This window comes from Leishmania braziliensis, chromosome 23 (genome assembly GCF_000002845.2).
Source record: "Leishmania braziliensis MHOM/BR/75/M2904 complete genome, chromosome 23".
Classification (NCBI taxonomy): Eukaryota; Euglenozoa; class Kinetoplastea; order Trypanosomatida; family Trypanosomatidae; genus Leishmania; species Leishmania braziliensis.
Window position 1 is genome coordinate 99,079 of NC_009315.2, and position 18,069 is coordinate 117,147.

General features: G+C 58.6%; 6 protein-coding genes across 6 annotated transcripts; all 6 read left to right on the plus strand.

The window, feature by feature from the left end:
• Positions 1-857: 857 nt before the first annotated feature.
• On the plus strand, positions 858-4,541 carry LBRM_23_0340 (conserved hypothetical protein; the record flags this gene model as incomplete). The annotated part of the gene is made up of 1 exon (XM_001565056.2): positions 858-4,541. The coding sequence occupies one exon, from the start codon at positions 858-860 to the stop codon at positions 4,539-4,541; it is 3,684 nt and encodes a 1,227-aa protein (XP_001565106.1).
• Positions 4,542-5,702: 1,161 nt separating this feature from the next.
• On the plus strand, positions 5,703-6,515 carry LBRM_23_0350 (conserved hypothetical protein; the record flags this gene model as incomplete). Its single annotated transcript, XM_001565057.2, has 1 exon — positions 5,703-6,515. The coding sequence occupies one exon, from the start codon at positions 5,703-5,705 to the stop codon at positions 6,513-6,515; it is 813 nt and encodes a 270-aa protein (XP_001565107.2).
• A 761-nt stretch (positions 6,516-7,276) lies between these two features.
• On the plus strand, positions 7,277-7,939 carry LBRM_23_0360 (conserved hypothetical protein; the record flags this gene model as incomplete). Its single annotated transcript, XM_001565058.1, has 1 exon — positions 7,277-7,939. The coding sequence occupies one exon, from the start codon at positions 7,277-7,279 to the stop codon at positions 7,937-7,939; it is 663 nt and encodes a 220-aa protein (XP_001565108.1).
• Positions 7,940-8,649: 710 nt separating this feature from the next.
• LBRM_23_0370 (putative (H+)-ATPase G subunit) lies at positions 8,650-8,976 on the plus strand (the record flags this gene model as incomplete). Its single annotated transcript, XM_001565059.1, has 1 exon — positions 8,650-8,976. One exon carries the CDS (start codon positions 8,650-8,652, stop codon positions 8,974-8,976), a length of 327 nt encoding a protein of 108 aa, XP_001565109.1.
• A 2,966-nt stretch (positions 8,977-11,942) lies between these two features.
• Positions 11,943-12,845, plus strand: LBRM_23_0380 (conserved hypothetical protein; the record flags this gene model as incomplete). Its single annotated transcript, XM_001565060.1, has 1 exon — positions 11,943-12,845. The coding sequence occupies one exon, from the start codon at positions 11,943-11,945 to the stop codon at positions 12,843-12,845; it is 903 nt and encodes a 300-aa protein (XP_001565110.1).
• Positions 12,846-13,853: 1,008 nt separating this feature from the next.
• LBRM_23_0381 (hypothetical protein) lies at positions 13,854-14,921 on the plus strand (the record flags this gene model as incomplete). The annotated part of the gene is made up of 1 exon (XM_003723126.1): positions 13,854-14,921. One exon carries the CDS (start codon positions 13,854-13,856, stop codon positions 14,919-14,921), a length of 1,068 nt encoding a protein of 355 aa, XP_003723174.1.
• Positions 14,922-18,069: the final 3,148 nt, after the last annotated feature.

An 18,069-nucleotide genomic window follows, 5' to 3' on the forward strand; every position in this document is an offset into this window, starting at 1 on the left:
GTCTCGACAACCGCTGCCTGACTCTCTGCATCACCGCCATCTTGTCGTTACTCCCTCACTCTCGCTTTCTCTCATCATCACCTCCACTGAGTAGATCGCCCCCCCCCTCGAAACACACACGCCCACGCCAAGGGGAAACTGCGCACAGGCGGGGTACTGCACGATCCCCACCAGGAGATCCAGAGGCGGTAAAGGGTGGAGAGAGAACGCTCCCACTTCAGCTCCTGTTGCACTTCCTGCTGGTGCTCACAGCATATTAGCGCAGCGTGTGGGTGTGGTAACTCCTGCACACCCGCCAGGCTGCCCTTTGCTGTCAATGTGTTATTCTTCTCCCTCGTAGCGGATTTGTGGGTCCTTTTCAATGGGTTCACGTTTCGAGGAGCCTCCACATCGACCCCCTTCCCCTCCTCCTCTCTTGCGGACGAAACACGTCTTTCCTTCGTGCACAGCTGCGTTCGCCGACTGGACCCCGCGTGAGCGAGGCCTGTGCCCTTCATCCGTGTCGCACATCTTTTAAGCTTCCCTTCCTGTACTCGAGAAATCAGCTGTGACTTGGGTATCCGTGCTGGTGCGGGTCACTCAACGCATCGGGTCGCGGAAGCGAGAGCAGGAAGGGAATGAGTGACGCACGGCCCCTCCACACTATGCCGTCGCCTCCTCATACGACTGTCCACATCGGTGCTGTGGTGGCAGCGCCAAGCAGCAGCGTCAGCACATCACCAACAGATGGGTCGCTTTCCGATCTCGTTGCTGCAGATGTCTATGGAAAACTTCAGCCTCCCCCGGCGCTCTCGTTGCCCGTATGCAGTGATACGAGCCTCAGCCACCGCACGAAGGGCAACCCAGCTGCAGCAGTAATGGCGACGGCGGCGCACCTTATATCAGCCACTACCATGACTGGAGGCCCCCACAATCAGAGCTTTAGCAAATCACTGGCGCCCGTGCTGGACGAAGAGCAGCGCCGCTGTGTGAATGCGGCGTACCACATCAGCTTTCACCGAGACCCTCGCGTGAAGCTGAAGCCGACAGCGGTGGTGCTCCCTAACGGCGTGCATTTCCTCATTGTCGACCGCTTTGTCAGCGGCAACTGTGACGGGGTTTATGAAAAGAACAAAAAGATGTGGGAGCACATCCCCGTTGGGCAGGCTTGCGTGTTCGCTCGTACACCTGTAGCAGTGCCGGCTCTCTCACTGGGAAAGTCAGCACATGAGGGCTGCGAAGGCAGCGGCGCAGACCCCAAGGCGATTGCTGCATGGCCGTGCCCTCGAAGGTCGGGCTCACCCATCCCCGTCGCCGTGAGTTCTCCATCCTGCTCACCTCCAATCGCACCACTGCCGACAGCGAACGCATTCGGTTCGAGCAGCCAGTCAAATCGGTGGGACTCGTCGTTGCCACAGCAGCACGCCTTTCACAGTGAGTGGACGCGAGTGGCGAGTGCCGTCGGGCTTCGTAAGATGGGCCACTGGCGCGAGGCGACGAGCGTCTTCTCGATTCACAAGGAGGTGTCCAAGACGGCGATTGCCCTCGAGAAGGTGGACGGCGAGCCAGGCCGCATCGCAGCCTTCTCGTGGCTGGGCGAGCACTATTGGATCATTGGGTCTCGCTACCAGCACATCGTGACGCGGCTCAACATACCCGAGGTGGACCTGATGCAATACTCGGTCTCCAGCATCAGCTCGGCGTCGACTCCGTCATCGTCGTCATCATCTGCCTCTGAAGACGCTGCCGTGTCGGCGATGGCGTCTTCTGCAGGGCAGCCCTATGCGTCGTCCAGTGGCAACTCACCTACACAAAACCCTCACGACTACGTGGAGCAAAGCAGCGTGCACAGTAGCACCATCGCAGGTGGGGCTGCCGCACTTGCTGGCAGCGGGGCATCGTCGGAGGCAGCGTACCTGGGCCTCGCGGTTCGAATGGCGCGCATGTGGCGACACGTGTTGGAGTCACTGCACATCATCACAGAGGACGTGGCGAGGGCACCTAACACCGCATCCGCTAGTGACGCCACTACCGCTGCCACAAGCACAGATGTACTAAGAGAGCTGCACGCATGTGTGGCTGCAGATAACCGCAGCTTATGCTTTGACGTCATTGTGTCGGGCTGGGAGCGCTTACAGAACTTTGTGACTGCCCGTGACTCCCCGGTCGACCAGCCCACGGTTGCCACTTCCACGCCTGTGTCCTGCACATCTATCGGCACCTATCGAACCAACTCTACTGCCTTCATGATGATATCGACACCCGTAACAGGTGACAGCAGTGCCCCCTCTTCCACAGGCGCGGCAGTGTCCGTTTCCATTCCCATGTGGTTCTACGCCATCACGTGGGACGCCTCGCTTGACGAGCGCGGATGGTGCATGGGCGTCAAGGAAGCGTTTGCTTTCTTTGAGCGCTTCCGGCTACCGACTGTGGCGAAGTCTGCTGACGTCCAGCTTGGCTCACCCGAGTACGAGGCGCTGCGGCAGTCGGTGCTCTCGCGCTGCGATACCGCGGGTGCCGTGATGTACGGGTGGTGCAGCGACGAGACAGACGGTGGGAAACCGGCACTGGTGGTACAAGTGTGGAAGTGCCGTGCCTACCCGCATTCCCTCGAGCGAACCGTGCAGGAGTACGTCGTAACCCACCGCCTCTGTGGCGAGCCGCTGCGGTGCAAGGTGAAGAAGAAGGTAAGCAGCCTCTCCCGCGAAGTTCGGCTGCGCATCAAGCAATGGGAACTTCGTCGACTTCCCTTTCTGCTCGACTTCGCGCTGTGGCTACATCGGGAGAAGTACATTACACCGTCAACGGACCTCGTCGCTCTCAAAGTCATACGTGGCCACTGGCTGTCATACCAAGAGCGGTTTCAGGCAATGCTAGAGACGCAGCTACAGCAGCGGCATCGTGGCTCTAGTCGTCAGGGAACAACAGCGTCTGTGCCCGAGGTGGTGCGCGTCCGTCACGGAACTGGGGCCGACGCCACCGACAGCAGGCATTGCAGCGGAAGGTGTGACAACGCAGATGGCGATGCAGAGAATAGTGATCGCTATCTTCAGGTGCAGAGGGAACAGGACGATGAGTCGTTGCACGATGCGGAGAGTCTCGACCCCATTATACTGGTAGGCCCACAAGGCTGTGGTAAGTCCACCATGGCTCGCACCTTGTACGCTCTCTTGGAGGAGGCGGGCGCGGCACCTCGCTGGCTCAATCAGGACGAGGTGGGAAACCGGTCCGCTTATTTGACCGCAATACGGCACACCGTGATGCAGGGCGGCTACAGCCATCTCCTACTCGACAAGATGAACCTGGACGACAAGTCGCGCTCTGACTACGCCGCTGTGGGCCTTAAACCGGTCCTCGTTGTGGCCTGGACGCACACGCAAGGTGTAGAGGCGATGGTGGAGACGTGTTACGAGAGGTTGGTGAAACGCGGCGTGCGTCATCGCACCTTCTTCCCCGAGGATGTGGCGCCGCTGAACCCGTCGCCTTCGCCCGTGCCATCGCGCTCGTCGGAGCTGGACCCGACGGTCTCGCCGCTGCTGCAGGGCCACCTCTCCTCTCTCAGCATCAGCGTCGACACCCCAGCGGCGCCGTCGGGCACGGTGCCTCTCTCCTCCGCGAGAACGGGTCACTGCGTGTGTTCGCTAAGCGTGCCGTCTCCCGCTGGACGTTCGTCGCCGCCGCCATCGTCGCGGCTGCGCGGCATTTTACACGCTAATGCAAAGCGATATCAGATGCCATCCAACGACACGTTGGTCGAGCTTGAGGTGACGTGGAGCTGCCAGAAGATGGTGGCGGTAGTTTGGGAAGCACTTCGTAACAAGGGCACGTGCGTACTGCCGCCACTGGAGGAGCTGCACATGGAGGCCGCGATGCAGAGCGCCTATGCGTACGAGCAGCTTCTGGAGACGTACCCGTCCCGTGTGGCGAGTGCGGTTCTGCGCGGCCCTACGAGCGACGTCGTGCTGCAGCAGCTGAGTCTTGTTCTACCACCGCTCACAATTCCTAAGACCCAACGGCTACAGCTGCATGTTGATGTGCTCCTTCACAACTTCTGCCTGCATCCCAGTCCAACGGCGTTGGTGCGGTACGCTAGCCAGGTAGGGCACACTCGTCGCATGACCGTGCAGGCAGTAGTATCCAACTCGAAGGTGGCGTTGTTGTTGATACTGGGACCGACTGAAACCGCCGCCGAAGACTCGGCTACATCTACCGCAGCGCCTGCCGAAGGCGAGACAGCGGTGGTGTCGATGCATGCGGGCCCAACTCAGCCTTCGCTGTATTCCTCACCATCAGCAGACAACAGTAGTGGCGAGGCGGCGGCCATTGGAGAAGGGGGCCTAGGTGTCTCTCCTGCCTCAGGAATAGAGGACCCAAGTTGTGTCGCAGCACGACCCCTCCAGGAGCACTTTGCAGTGCTTTCAAAGGCCAAGGTGAAGCCGGACTACTGCGAAGCGCTCGCCCAGAGGGTGCGCGATGACCCTGACGCGGATCCGTACTGCACGGTGCAGTGGCTGTCGCCACCGCTCGAGATTGATGTTTCCGTCACCCTCCTCGTGTTATAGAAAAGGAAGCCCGTAGGGGAAGAGAGAGACGCATAGGAGGGAGTAGAGGGATTGAGATGGGATCCACGCACGCGCTCGCCTTATTCCTCCTTACCGCTATCAAAGGTATCGCATGTTGCGTATCTCCCCCACCCCCCATTCCACCTCTTCTTCTGCCTCTATTACCTTCGCTGCTCCTGTACACATCGGTGCCTCTATCGGTGGCTTGTTGGGCTGGCAACATACCACAGCTGAGCTTTCAATCGAAGAAGTCAGCGGTTCTATGCCTTAAGTGTCCCCATTGCCTCATGGAATATGTGTTCACGTCCACCCCAGCCAGCCCGTCTCACAGGCCCGATTGCGTGGTGCAATGCAGCGCTAGACACACCTCACAGCAATGCGCCGTCTCAGTCGCCTGAGCAGCGCCTCTGGCCCACACTAGGCCTGCCCACCCGCTCACCTCGCAGGCCGCCTCACAGCCGCTCCCACTGTGCCGGTCCCCACGCGGTGCACCCATCGGGGGTGGCGCCGAGGCCCCCCGCGCCAGCAGGCAGCGAGGGTCGGGTGGGACGCATTCGAATCACGCTGACCCTCTGCCCACCGTGTGCTGCCAGAGGTAGTCCTGTGCACCAGCAGAGGTGGGAGGGAGGGTGGGGGCTCTGCTTGGCTTCCCTCCCGTACGGGTGGGTAGGCGGGGGTAGTGGATTCTGCGATCCCACGCGCTGAGGTGTCGCACCGTCATTCGTGATAAAATTGCCCACCACCGAAGGGAAGATGATATTACTTCCTTATCTTCCCCTTTCTACCCCCCCCCCCCCATGCACCGGTGTATGCAATGACAGATCATGGGGCTTCTGCGATGTGCGCGTGGCTGGCGATTACCGCCTGCAAGAGTCTTTGACTTCACCACTGAGAGAGCAGCAGCAGCTTCGTTTGCTGCCCTCTCAGCTTGGGGGAGTGTGACTGCGTTTCGAGGGACGGCGCGAAACAAGGGCATTCAGCTCTTAGCGTCTCCCTCGTCAGCTGTTCACTGTGTGCGGGCACTTCCTTCATCAAATGCTGCTTGTTCTCTTCTGCTCTCTTCCACTTTGATCGGTCGAGGATCTCCACACACACACACACACACACACACACACTTGGCCAGGCATACGCCCATATAGATACCCACCACTGTACACTGCAATGTCCGGGGTATTGCGGGCAAAACTGCCACCACCTCCGTCGTACGGAAGCTCTGGTGCATTGCATAGCGATGCAGTTTTGGGCCACACGGTCGGCGCCCTACGCCTTCATCGTTCCCCGCTTAACCGTGGTGTCCGTCGCACCACGGAATGCCCCTGCGCGGTGCGACTGTACCACATGACGGGCCACGACATTGCTGCTCGCAGCGAGTACTGCAGCTTCGTCCTGGGTGCCCCGTCGGTTGGAATCTCCCAGGCAGCTCAACCCCGAATACCACCCGGCAATCAAGAGGCCGCTGCGGCTTGGGCAGGCTCGTCGCCGTCGGCCGTCGGCATCGCTGCTGTGGAGAAGCCCATCGCGGTGCAGCTCGCCTGGGCAGACACCACCGTCTGGGAAGTCGCTTTGACGGCTCTGAGGGTCGTCCGATCGAAGGTGGATGCCGCGTACCAGGCCGACGCGAGGCACGCACTACGGCAGGCAAACAGCAACACCACTCCCATGTCTGCTGCGCAGGACCGGCTGCGACAGAGGGCGGAGGAGGATCACAGTGACAGCAAAGTGGAGGAGGAGGAGGCACCGTACTCCACTCCGCTCCCACGCTACCAGGTGGAGCTTCTGACCGGCACAGTGAGCCCTGAAGGCCGGGCATCGGTCTTGCCGCTCTGCATGGTTAGCTGTCGCCAAGTCGTCTACGGCCACTCGACGTTGCTGCCCGTGCGCAGAGCCGACTGCGTGCACTACAATACAGCCTTGTACGAACTACCCTACAACCTCGGCGACCCAGTCTTCGTGACGTGCACCCGTACCCGGTGATAGGATGAACGGTGAAGATAGAGAGGGGCGTGATGTCTTATGGCTGACACGTCGATGACGGGGCAGTGCAGGCATCGCCACGTATGTGGTTGCTGTGGCTGCACGACGCGTAAGAAGCTTTGTATGCAGTCCTGTATGTGCATGTTTGTATGCCGATGGCAAATTCACATTGGTGCGTGAATCGGAAAAGGTAATAGAGTGCATCAGCGGAAGGGGAGAGGCGTACACCTTCAATGCAGTTGGTGTTAGTAGCAATGGAGGATGATGCCATCCTCGGTGTAGAGGATGCGGTCGTGGTGATGGAGACAAGTGGTACGTGCTCGGATTGCCATCCCAGTGGAAAAGGGATCTGCTGAATGGGCAGGCGAATGCCGCTGCTCCTCTCCGGTGTGCCCCCGATACCCAAATCGGTTGGTGACACTTTGAAACACTTATCTTCTCGCGTCTTGCACTGTGTGCTGCCTCACGCGGCACATGTACACCCGTCCCCCACCCTCGAAGATGCACAGGCGTAGAAATTACCGTCGCCACACAAGCTCTCTGATTGGCCACATCGCTGAGTAGAGATAGTCTGCTTTGGAGCTTTTGGGGAGGGGCATCCAAGCTCGCTCGCTCTTTAGAGTTCACCTCCGCTCCTAACAAGCACTTGAGGATGTGAATATCAACGCGCATCAACGCATGCACACACCCACCCACACCAGCGCACCTCTCTACGAGCACGTTAGCTTCTTGTTATTCCCTCCCTTTCTAGCACATTAGCAATGGACTCTGTCAAGTCAAAAAGCGCGATGCTCATGACCAAGGGCATCATGGACATCCGAAGCGACCCCCCACGACTCATCTGCACCATCCTGCGATACCAGCACCCGAGCACAAAGAAGGAAGTGACGCTCTACCCGATCCCGAACATTGCCGCCCCTGCGTACTTCCGACGCGTTCTGGACGGTGACGTGCTGCAGTGCAACTTTGACAAGATCCTCTGCGAGGACGGCCGCCTGCCCTTCCAGGCGGGTTCCGTGATCGCCGCCCGGCAGCAGATGCTGCGCCGCTTGTTCCCTTTCTTTAGCATTCGCCCTGTCGTAGAGAACGGTGAAAAGTTCGATGGCATAATCGTCCGCGACGCGTTGGAGTCTCGTATGGCATATCAGATGGTACTGGACGGCTACGACCCGCCGGTGGACCCGCGCGCCCGTCGCGCAGTGGAGCGGATCGATACGTATCCGGAGAGCACGCGGGTCGTAGTTCCCTGGGGTGTCTATCACATGCCTTACTTCCGCTACCGCCTGGAGAAGGAAGGGTACAAGGCGCTGCCGTCGGAGGAGGTGGTTGTGTTTGGCTTCCATCAGGTCATGGGCTTCTTCTTCCTTTCCGGTGTCATGGTCTTCGCCATGCTGTTTGTTTTCTTTCACACCTTGTTCGGTTAGTGGGTTCAGTTGAGATGCACTGTACCCGTGTGTAACAGTGCTTGTGTGTGTGTGTACGATACTACGATAGAGATGTGCTAGGCGCCCACTCCCCCAGCAGAAAGGAGCTCATCTGAGGCACACACGCAACCGGAAACAGCGAAGCGACACGTCAATTTATGATCTTCGTCGCCTCGTGCGCTGAGTTGTGGTTTCTGGGCCACGCTCTACGCGTATGTACACGCGCACGGCTCTTACTTTTTCCCCCCTCGCCCCCCCCCTCAACGTCTCGTCGCGTTCGTTGTGCATCGTGGGCTGTTCTCTCTCTCTCTCCCCTCTAAACCACATCTCCGCTTTCCGCCCCCTCGGTGCTCTCTCTTTCCGTTTCTCTGGCTATCACGACGCAGGTCATACTGCTTAGCTGCGCGCACGATCAGATTCTGCCAATTTTATTTTCCTTTTGCAGACAAACACAAGCACACACGTGCGCTCACCTATACGGCCACGCTCAGCAACGAGGAGAATCAGGCGAAGCTGCTCAACCGTACCGTTGATTCGTAGTCCCTTCGCTCCTCTTTAACTCTTTCGCAAGCTCTGGCGCGTAGTGGCATTGCGCCCATTTTTCGTTTGCCTTTTAGCCGTCTTTTTGCTTCCTTCGCCTCCACGGACTCGCGTTGTGTGGACGTCGTTGAACGTATTCACCTCGCTTGCGCTTCCTCGTTCTCATCGACATGCCGCCGAAGCAGGACAATGTGCAGAAGCTGCTCGCTGCGGAGGAGAAGCGTTGCAAACTTATCAATGACGCCAAGACGCGCAAGCAGCAGAAGGTAAAGCAGGCCAAGGCCGACGCCGAGCGCGAGGTTACTGCCTTCCGCGCTGAGAAGGACAGGGAGTACGACAAGTACTGTGCGCAGCAGAACAGCGGCGCTGACGTCGAGAACTACGAGCTCGCACGTGAGACGGATAAGGAACTGGAGGAACTCAAGGCGCTGGCGGCGCAGCGCATGGACGCCGTAGCGAACATGATGGTGAAGCTGGTAACGACAGTGAGAGAGTAAAGCGTAGGGCGCTAAGCAAGACACAGAGGCAAACCGTCCGTCAACCTCCCACGTTAGAGGCGAAGGGGCGGTGCGGGAAAAGGAGACGAGCACGAGTGCAGAGCACACGACTGAAAGGCATAGCAGTGCCACTGCCAGCTCTCAACAGACACAGGGGCTTCCTCGCATGTGCTTCACCTTTCCCGCACTCCCTTTCCTGCTTCCCTCCGCCTCTCGCTCCCCCCCCCCCCTCCCCTCCTCCTTTGGAGGGCGAGAGTCAGTGCCATGTACTACGAGAGCAGTCACGTCTGTGGGCCACGACGATCACGCCGATGTGGGCCGCATCATTTTGTTGGTCTCTCCATATTTTTCTCTGCGTGCGCTTGTCTCTTGGCCGCCTTCAGAGAATATCGAACGCGTTTGTTTCTCATGAAGCCCTTTTCTTCCATGGAGGGTGTCGTCGTTGCCGCCGATGCGTTCGTCGTCGTCCGTGAGCGCCTCTGTACGTGCGTGCTTGCATTAGGTAGCGACACATCGGCTCTCCTCCCTGACCGTTGGACTTTCAAAGTCGCACCCATGCGTGCGCATGAGCCACTGCGTCGACACACTACCCATTCGTACTGCACACACGGCCTACGCACACGGTCGACGGCCGAGGAGGGAGGGGAGGGGGGGGGGGAAAACGCAGTGCAACAACGCCCACCACACGGACATAGCTTTCGTCGCCATGAGGGGGGGTGCGAATAAGGAGAGGCAAACACACACACAGATGGACAGTAGGAGAAGGTGCTGAGCGAACGCAGGAAAATGAGTACTTTAGCAGACGAGCAGCACCCTGCAATTCGCTGCGGGTCTATGCCCTCATCAATGATTGGTGTCTGCTGCATACATGAACGTAGGCGTATCGCTTTCTCTGTCTGTGTGTGCGCGCGTCGCTGAGCGTGCAGGCTTGTGCTTTATCTGTATGAATTGACGGGCGAGCGAACAAGAGAAGTGGAGCAAACGAGAAAAGAGCTGCTCGACAGTGGTGCGGTGGAGCACGCCCGACAGTAATGGATTTGACTCTGCCTTGTGCGTTTCCGTGCGCGGCCGCGTGCCGAGAGCGCACATCTGAAATGCGGCGTTGATGGCGACCCACATACATGAATCTTAGGCGCAGGGCTGAAGCATGTAGCACGGCCTTTGCCGGCTGCATTGCCAAGACTAACATTGAATCAAAGGAGATGCACACAGGGGCACATAGAAGTTATCGTGTGTGATGTGCACTGATGACCTTTCATTTCCCTTCCCGGCCCTCTGCGCAGTGCAGCTTTGCACCAAACTCTTCCACCTCCTCGCCCGTTGTCTTGGCCTCTCCCAACGGTATCGTGCCAACCACCACTTCTGCGCTCCCTCCTCCCTCACTCCTCTCCTCCTCTTCCTCCTGATTAGCCCCCCCGCCCCCTCCGCCTCATGACATGCCTATTACCATCACATCGATTTTACTTGCTGCTGCTGCTGCTGCTGCTCTGTGCCCAATGCAGAGCTGAGCAGACAACAAAGAATTGGTGCCCCGACTCTCCTCTCTGAACGACGCAACTTCTGTGCAGACACACCCGGGCGCACGCTTACAAACGTGTGTCCACATTGCTGACGATCGCACCCACCTCACCCCACCCTAAAAAACACCTCTGCCCTTTTCGGTCTTTCTCGCCTATGCGTACCCGTGCATGTGTGGATGTGTGTGTGTGGGGGTATCGTCTACAGCACCCGGTGTTTTTCTTGTGGGGGGTATGTTGCACGCTTCTGATTTCTCGCTTTTTTTTTCCGCTGCCGCTCTTTTCCTTCCTTCAGTTTCGCACATCCTCGGTGAGCTGCTGTGTGTATCCACACTCTCCCTTTCCTTCGGTCTGTGCCTTCCTTTCTGGGATGATTCATCAGCTGCTCCGCTGACACACACACACACACACACACACACACGTATACATCTCTCTCTCTCTCTATACCCGTACATAGTTCTCTACATAAAGCCAGGAAGGCAGGCGTGTAGCTGGGCACCTATCTCGGTGTAGAGAGAGAGGCATTGCTCTTCGGAGGTATCCTACGGTTGCCACCCGTTTCATTTTGCCCAAGGGTCCCTAAGACATCACCTCTTGCTCCCTTCCTTCATTTTTTGTTTTGCGCTGAGTGCTCTTGTTTACTTGTGCGAGTGTGCGACATGGTGTGCCTATCTCCTCAGCGCCTTCGTTTTTCTACTCCCTTCTCTCTTCGGATGACGGTGCGACACCTCAGCGCGTGGGATCGCAGAATCCACTACTCCCCTACCCACCCGTACGGGAGGGAAGCCAAGCAGAGCCCCCACCCTCCCTCCCACCTCTGCTGGTGCACAGGACTACCTCTGGCAGCACACGGTGGGCAGAGGGTCAGCGTGATTCGAATGCGTCCCACCTGACCCTCGCTGCCTGCTGGTGTGGGGGGCCTCGGCGCCACCCCCGATGGGTGCACCGCGTGGGGACCGGCACAGTGGGAGCGGCTGTGAGGCGGCCTGCGAGGTGGGCGGGTGGGCAGGCCTAGTGTGGGCCAGAGGCGCTGCTCAGGCGACTGGGACGGAGCATTGCTGTGAGGTGTGTCTAGCGCTGCATTGCACCACGCAATCGGGCCTGTGAGACGGGCTGGCTGGGGTGGACGTGAACACATATTCCATGAGGCAATGGGCATGTTGGGGTGAGAAAATCTCTGCTGTCTTTCTTCGCTTTACAGGTTGCTTCACGCCCTCTTCGTGCAGTGGCCAAACAAACCCTGCGCTCACCTCAGACTCGTAGAAGGGACCCTAATCTCCCTCGGTCAGCCTTTTCCCCAACTTCATGTGCGTTTGTGGAGCGGCCCCCTCCCGCTATGCAGGTGCGGGGGTCTCGATGCAAAGATCTTTTTATTCTCCTCCTCCTCCCCGTTTGCTCTCTCATTGCCACTTTGCTATCGGCCAGGTGAATCCATCTTAGCTGCGCCGAATGAGGTCGAAAGGAGTCGCAGCGACGTCGAACGGTGACGTCACGGCTGAAGAAGCGCGGTTCGGCAAGAAGAGCCACCGTGGACGGCGGCGTGCCGGCCGAAGAGCATCGGGTGCTCACAACAACTCCGAGGGCTGTGAAAACACTGAAACACCTGTCGAGGAGTACCACTACAAACACCCGAAACAGCGAGTGCTCACCATCGCCCTTTTCATGTGGGAGCACGTCGCTACTTTCTGCATCCCGTCCCAGGTGGCGGAGCTCGAGCGCGTCAGTCGAGATGTGGCGCGGCACCTCACAGACTCCAACACTGGAACCCGTCTAATGCAGCGCTACTGGAACGCACAGTGGAGTCGCATGGTGTGGAAGGAGGAGGAGCTGACGGATGAGAAAAGGTACCTGACGCCAACGATGCTGAAGCACAGCGAGGGCAAGCAGAGTTGGAAAAAACTGTTTGTTCAGGAGTACCCAATTTACCTGCAGCGCGTCCATCAAGGCAGCGGGGTGTGCAATAACGCTGTGAATGAAGCGAAGGTGCTGTTCCATCGAGAAGTGCTGAACACCGTGAAGACGGCGGCGGAGCTGAAGCGACTCGAGCTGACCGAGGAAGAGGCGCGCGTGAAAGAACAGCGGAAGCGCGGCGTTAATGTGGAATTCGAAGCGCCAAACACAGCTCCCAGCCCATCCTCGCTTGATGGCCCTCACGGCGCTCCTGCAACAAAGAAGGAGCGCGAGAAGCATGAGAAGGGCCGCCCACGCGCAGTGGAGAAGGCACCGCACGAGTCGTACACCCGCAGTGACTACAAGGCGGACTACAGGACCGGTGACCGAAGGGGTAAACACAAGAAGGGCGGCACCGGCCGTTGGTCAAATTTTGACGACTTTGGCGACTACGACTACTGACGTGCGGTGTTGCGTAGGCGTCGACAGCGGCGCCTCCCTCTCCCCCGTGCACGTGGAGGATAGGCGCGGGCCAGGGAGGAGCAGAAAGAGGTCTGATGAAGACAAGGCTAACATGTGACGCAGTAGCTTCAAAATGTGTCGATCAATCGCCATCGGGCTGCCGCTCATCTTATCAAGCGCAAACAAGCACACACGACCGCATGAGCGCACCATGTGGGCGCCCATGAAAGAGAACACGGATAAACCCAGCAAAGAAAAGTGCGCCATGTCTCTCTTGCCTCTCTTCGCTTCTTCTCCCACTGCGTGTGTGTGTGTGTGTGTGTGTGTGTGTGTGCTCGTGTCTCCGCGTGACGCACACCGTAGTCCGCCTAATGAGAGCTGTTATCCATGCAGACCCACCGCAGCACCATCGCAAAGTGTTGGCACCTCCTGAGAAGACAACGAGACGCGCAGCCGTCCGAAAACGAAACCGACGCGGAGAAAATAATTTCCGCACCGGCGCTGCTGCGTGGACGGACTCGCTTACCCACGCAGCAACGCCGGTGCGGAAATTATGGTGCGTATCGCATCCCTGCTCCAGGTGGCCGTCACGTGCGTGTCTGCCCGTACGCTTCCTCAGATGTTGTTGTTGATGCAAGCCCCAGAAGAGGACGTCACGTGTGAGCGAGTCAGCGACCATGCCGACGCCGTCTACATTCTCTTGCGTACCCTCCGATGATGCCTGCCCTACTCCATCTTCTGCAACTCGCTCTACGCAATACATGGGCCCCTGTCACGCACACACTCACTCCGACACACACACACTTCTTTCCTCCCCTTCTCTCCTTCGCAGCGATCAGAGAGGTCTCTGCGCCCGCTTTCCCACGCTGCGCTTCACCGATCTCCTCCCTCATCAGCGCGCCGTGTTGCCAGCTTCTGCAGAACGCAAACGAAAAAGGCACATCGCTCAGAGCGAAGGGCCCAGGGGGGAACCCTCCCCCGCTCACCCACCCACCCCCACCAAGCCTGATGCCTTGCGCACCAATTCAGCACACCTCAGATGAGGTAGAGTTGCTCATGCAGGAGCTGCAACTACGCATGAGGTTAGCCGTCGAGGGTAGTCCTCGTCTGCACGCATCGCTGCAGGAGCCACACGTCCTCTATACGATCCTGGCAGAATTTTTCGAGTTACAACTCATGCAATCGCAGCGCAAGAAAGATGTGGCACTTGACGTAGTGGATGTGCGCCGAGTATGGGCCTTCTGCTTGGCAGAGTTAGCGTCCTCGCTGGGTGCGCCGTCGAAGGTCGAAGCTTCTCCGCAGACACTCTACCGGTTTGTCCACGGTGCACCATCCCTACCGCTTGAGGCGTTGCAGCGCGGCGCTCCAGTGGTGAATGGAAATTCCTCCCTGTGTGCGCCGAATGTCGCCGTTACGTCGTCAGTGTCGCGTACACCGAGGGGTGGAGCAAGCCCCACGTCGGTGTTCTCCATTATTCGCTCAGGCTTTGCGGGGCTGATGGACTTGGCGTACGTGTGCGATCAACGCCTGCAGCGCCCGTCGTCATCGGGCACCATCTCAGTAGTGTCGCTGGCTGCCATTGCCGCATCTCTCGTCCCGACGTTGGATCGAGTGCAGTCAGTGCGGTTGACAGCGCAGATCGCCGATGACCTCGTCGATAGTCACACCATCTCTAGTGAGGGATCAGCCATGCCACCGTACTCGAGGTTCGAAGTGGCGACACTCTTGGCTGGTGTGTGGTACGTATGGGGTGTTCTGGATACCGCGCACTCCACGACGCTCCATTCGCTGGGAGAGCATCTCTTTCAGCAGTTCGCAACCCCAACGCATGGGCGTATACCACCTGCCCCACTGCTGCCGTCCTTCGCAGCCTGGTTGCGGTGTGCGCTGCGCGAAAACAATGGTGCCCTTCATCAGCAGCTGTATGCAGTTGCTCGGAGGATTACACCGCCAGCGAAAACAGGGACTGAGGGTGTCGATGCTGTTGCAGCACCTCCGGCTGAAGATCAGGACCCAGCAGCAGTGAGGGAGGACGTTGCTGCTGACTCAGACTTTTGGGCCAGGCTTGCAAGCTGATCAGCACGTGCGTATCTCCATGCGATACTGCGCGTGTCCCTATGCGCTACGTCGCTACTCCGCTCCCCTTGTGCATATCGCGTCTCCGCACTGCTGCGGCGGTCATGTTAGATGGCGTTCTGCAGTCGCGGAGCGACGTGGAGTGAGCGATGTGTATGCAAGGCCGCTACAGCAGGATGCTGTTGAGGTGCACCGTCGCCCCACCCTCCTCCCGGCCATCTCACTTACACCCGTATGCTCCAACATACATGCACTCGCGTATTTCCCCTTGGGTGGCCTCTTCAATGTACAGGCCAGACATATGAAGGGTGACACATGAGCAAACACAACACACACGCACAGAGGGCCCTTTTTCGAGCGCGACGTATCCCTGGCTAACGCTGCCCTTCTCAGATGCATTTTTCCCCTCCCCCCTCTCTCTCTACGCTCGGCCACGGTTTGCTTTGCACATTGCCCCTGCCAGCAGCACGGGAAGGGGGGGAGTAAGCGTAGGCGCGGTGGCAAGCAAGAAATGAGCCACCGCGTTGACGACCCCCTCCTCTCCTTATTCGCACTTCATGTCCAGGCTCTTTCTATTCCCACCCAGCCCACCCTCGATTGATCCGCCCCCCCCCCTCCCCTCCCCACAAGACACGTGCGTTGTTGCGCCGCTCACCGTCGATCGAGGCCTTGTTCGTTCAGGTGCTATCAGCAGGTCATCTCTCTCTATCGTTCTTGTACGCACCGGCACAGCCATACACAACCTGCACACGCACACACACACACACATGCCAGCACCGAATGTCCGTGTACTGGCATCATTACTCTTTCCTCAACACCCGCTCACAACGTTGCTCGCATCGCGGTGTGACCCGAAGTCTTCACCATGGAGACGCGTACTGCTGCTCAAAGCAAATCCGATGCGCGCGTCATACAAAACCTGTCGTTGAGGCGCCGCTGCATGTTTCTCATGGACCACGAGATGTGGCGTGCGTGCATCCTTAGCACCAGCAGCGATGTCGCGGCGACCAGCGCCAGCGCCAGCGCTGCACAACTGCGCTCGTCCACTGTGGCATTGCTCAGGACGCACTCCAGTCAGCTGGAGAAATTCACAGAATCCGGAGTGGAAGACGTGCAGGCTGCTGTGGCCGGTATGACTGCCGCACTCCTGTCTGCTTCATCTCCGGCTTCAAGTGATGCAAAAGTGTTCTCCGCACCAACTTCTACAGCAGCAGCGTCGTTATCGTCTGCGACTTGCAACCGTAATGACGAGAATCTCTGCTGGGCGCAATGGGTTGAGGCACTGGAGACGCTCCTCGCCTTCCTCGACGAGCCACACGGCGCAAGTACCGCTCAGAGTCCGACAAGCTCCTGGAAGAAGCTGACAATAGACGGCAGCGCAGGCGGCGGCTCGGCAGGGGCAAGCTGCGAAACTGATCTGGAGAGGGCTGTGCGCACGCTGCTCTGCGGCCTTGTCATTCACCTCTACGAGACTGGGCGAGCGTACTACGCCGCAAAGAAAGGGGCTAAGCAAGCGGCTGCCTCCAATAGCAAGCGATCTCGTGACACCCCGGATGACGACGGCAACACTGGCCACTGTAAGATGCGTGTGACGTGGAGTGTGGCAGCCCCCATTGACCCGCTCTTGTACAATCTCTACAAGCGATGAAAGTGCGTTTCTCTCCACCCTCCGCTGCAGCTCAACGGGAAGGTGGGTTCCCGGAAGTACCACAACAGGCGCCGGAGAGAAGGGGAGGTTTTTCAAAAAAAAAAAAAAAAACAGAGTTGCCCAGCGTAGTCTATCGTGCGGTTTAGCTCTCTTTCTCCTCTTCCTTTATCAGCCTACGCCTTCCCCTCTCTCACTCTTATCCAAGTCCTCCCTTCTGCTGCCACTCACGAGCACAACATGTGACCGCCGAGGCTTCTACAGAGGCGCCCATCGCAGCGACCAAAACCGAAGCCAATGGAAAGGGGCTCTCAAGCGTAAGCCGGGCAGTGCCGCGCGCCAATGAATTTGGTTCGCCCGCTGTGAGCGAAGTGAAATCGACTCGCCTTCCGCCCTATATGCCATCGCCCCCGGGATGACCCCCAAAACGGCGGCGAAGATGCGGCACGGCAGACTGCTGATTCCTCCAGTCGTGGTGAGAGCGCCTGTGTCAGCGTATTCGTGTGCATTGCACGGACCGGTGCTGGTAATCCCTACCTGCGTTCTGTGCGTGTGTGTGTACGTGCAGTGTTGTCCTCGCTGCAGTGTCTGGGTCTCTTACCCCCTACTCACGCACATGCTTCTCTGCTTTGGCTCCCTATCCTTCTACGGTCACCTCTCCCTTTGTGGGCTGTCTTTCGGGAGAAGGGGGGAAGCGCACCGCAACTGCGTACTGCGCACGGTTGCCTCGGTGCACGCGCCTATGTTAAGCGGGCTACCTTAAGCGTCCTGGCACCACGTGCCACTCGTTCCATGGGTGTCTTTCTCCACGGCGCATCGTTGCACACACCCACGGTCAAGCAACGATGTGTTCCTGCGCGCGTTAGTCTTGCGAAACGTACGCATGCGTATTCCTCCACTCACGGCATTGGTGGAAAAACAACGGGCAGCCCACCGCCGTATTCGCAGCGGAAGCACAACAGTAAGGGACGCACCCACGCGTCGCCTCCTCCAGTCTTCTTCCTTATCTCATTGAACCCAGCGAGTGTTTGGCACGCACCACACAGTGGAGAAACTGACTTTCGTTGTCGCACCGATTTGACGGAGTAGCGCGCTGCGCTCATGGTACTTTGGCGCTGCAGGATAGCTTGATCTGCCCAGCTACTGAGAGCAGCAATTCGGTTCGCAAACCGGAATGTAGAGTAGCCAGCCAGCAGGTGGCAACATTCGCCGTACTTCGTGTGCCGGTGGACAGGATTCATGATGGTCTAACTCACAAGCCTTCCGGCCCCACCCTCTCTTCAACCGCACGGAACACTGCAGTTCGCGGCACCACAGTCTGGGCCTGAGAGGACTTGTTGGCGAGTCCGTCGTCGGAGACAGTGAGCCAACTTGGCCCTCGACCGTTTTATTTTAACTGCCAGCACTTCAACAAGTGCGCACTTACACACGTTGGCAGTGAGCCCGCCACCCCAAAGTCGGATCATGTTCATGAACTCGCGGCAGAGTTTGTACTTCACATTG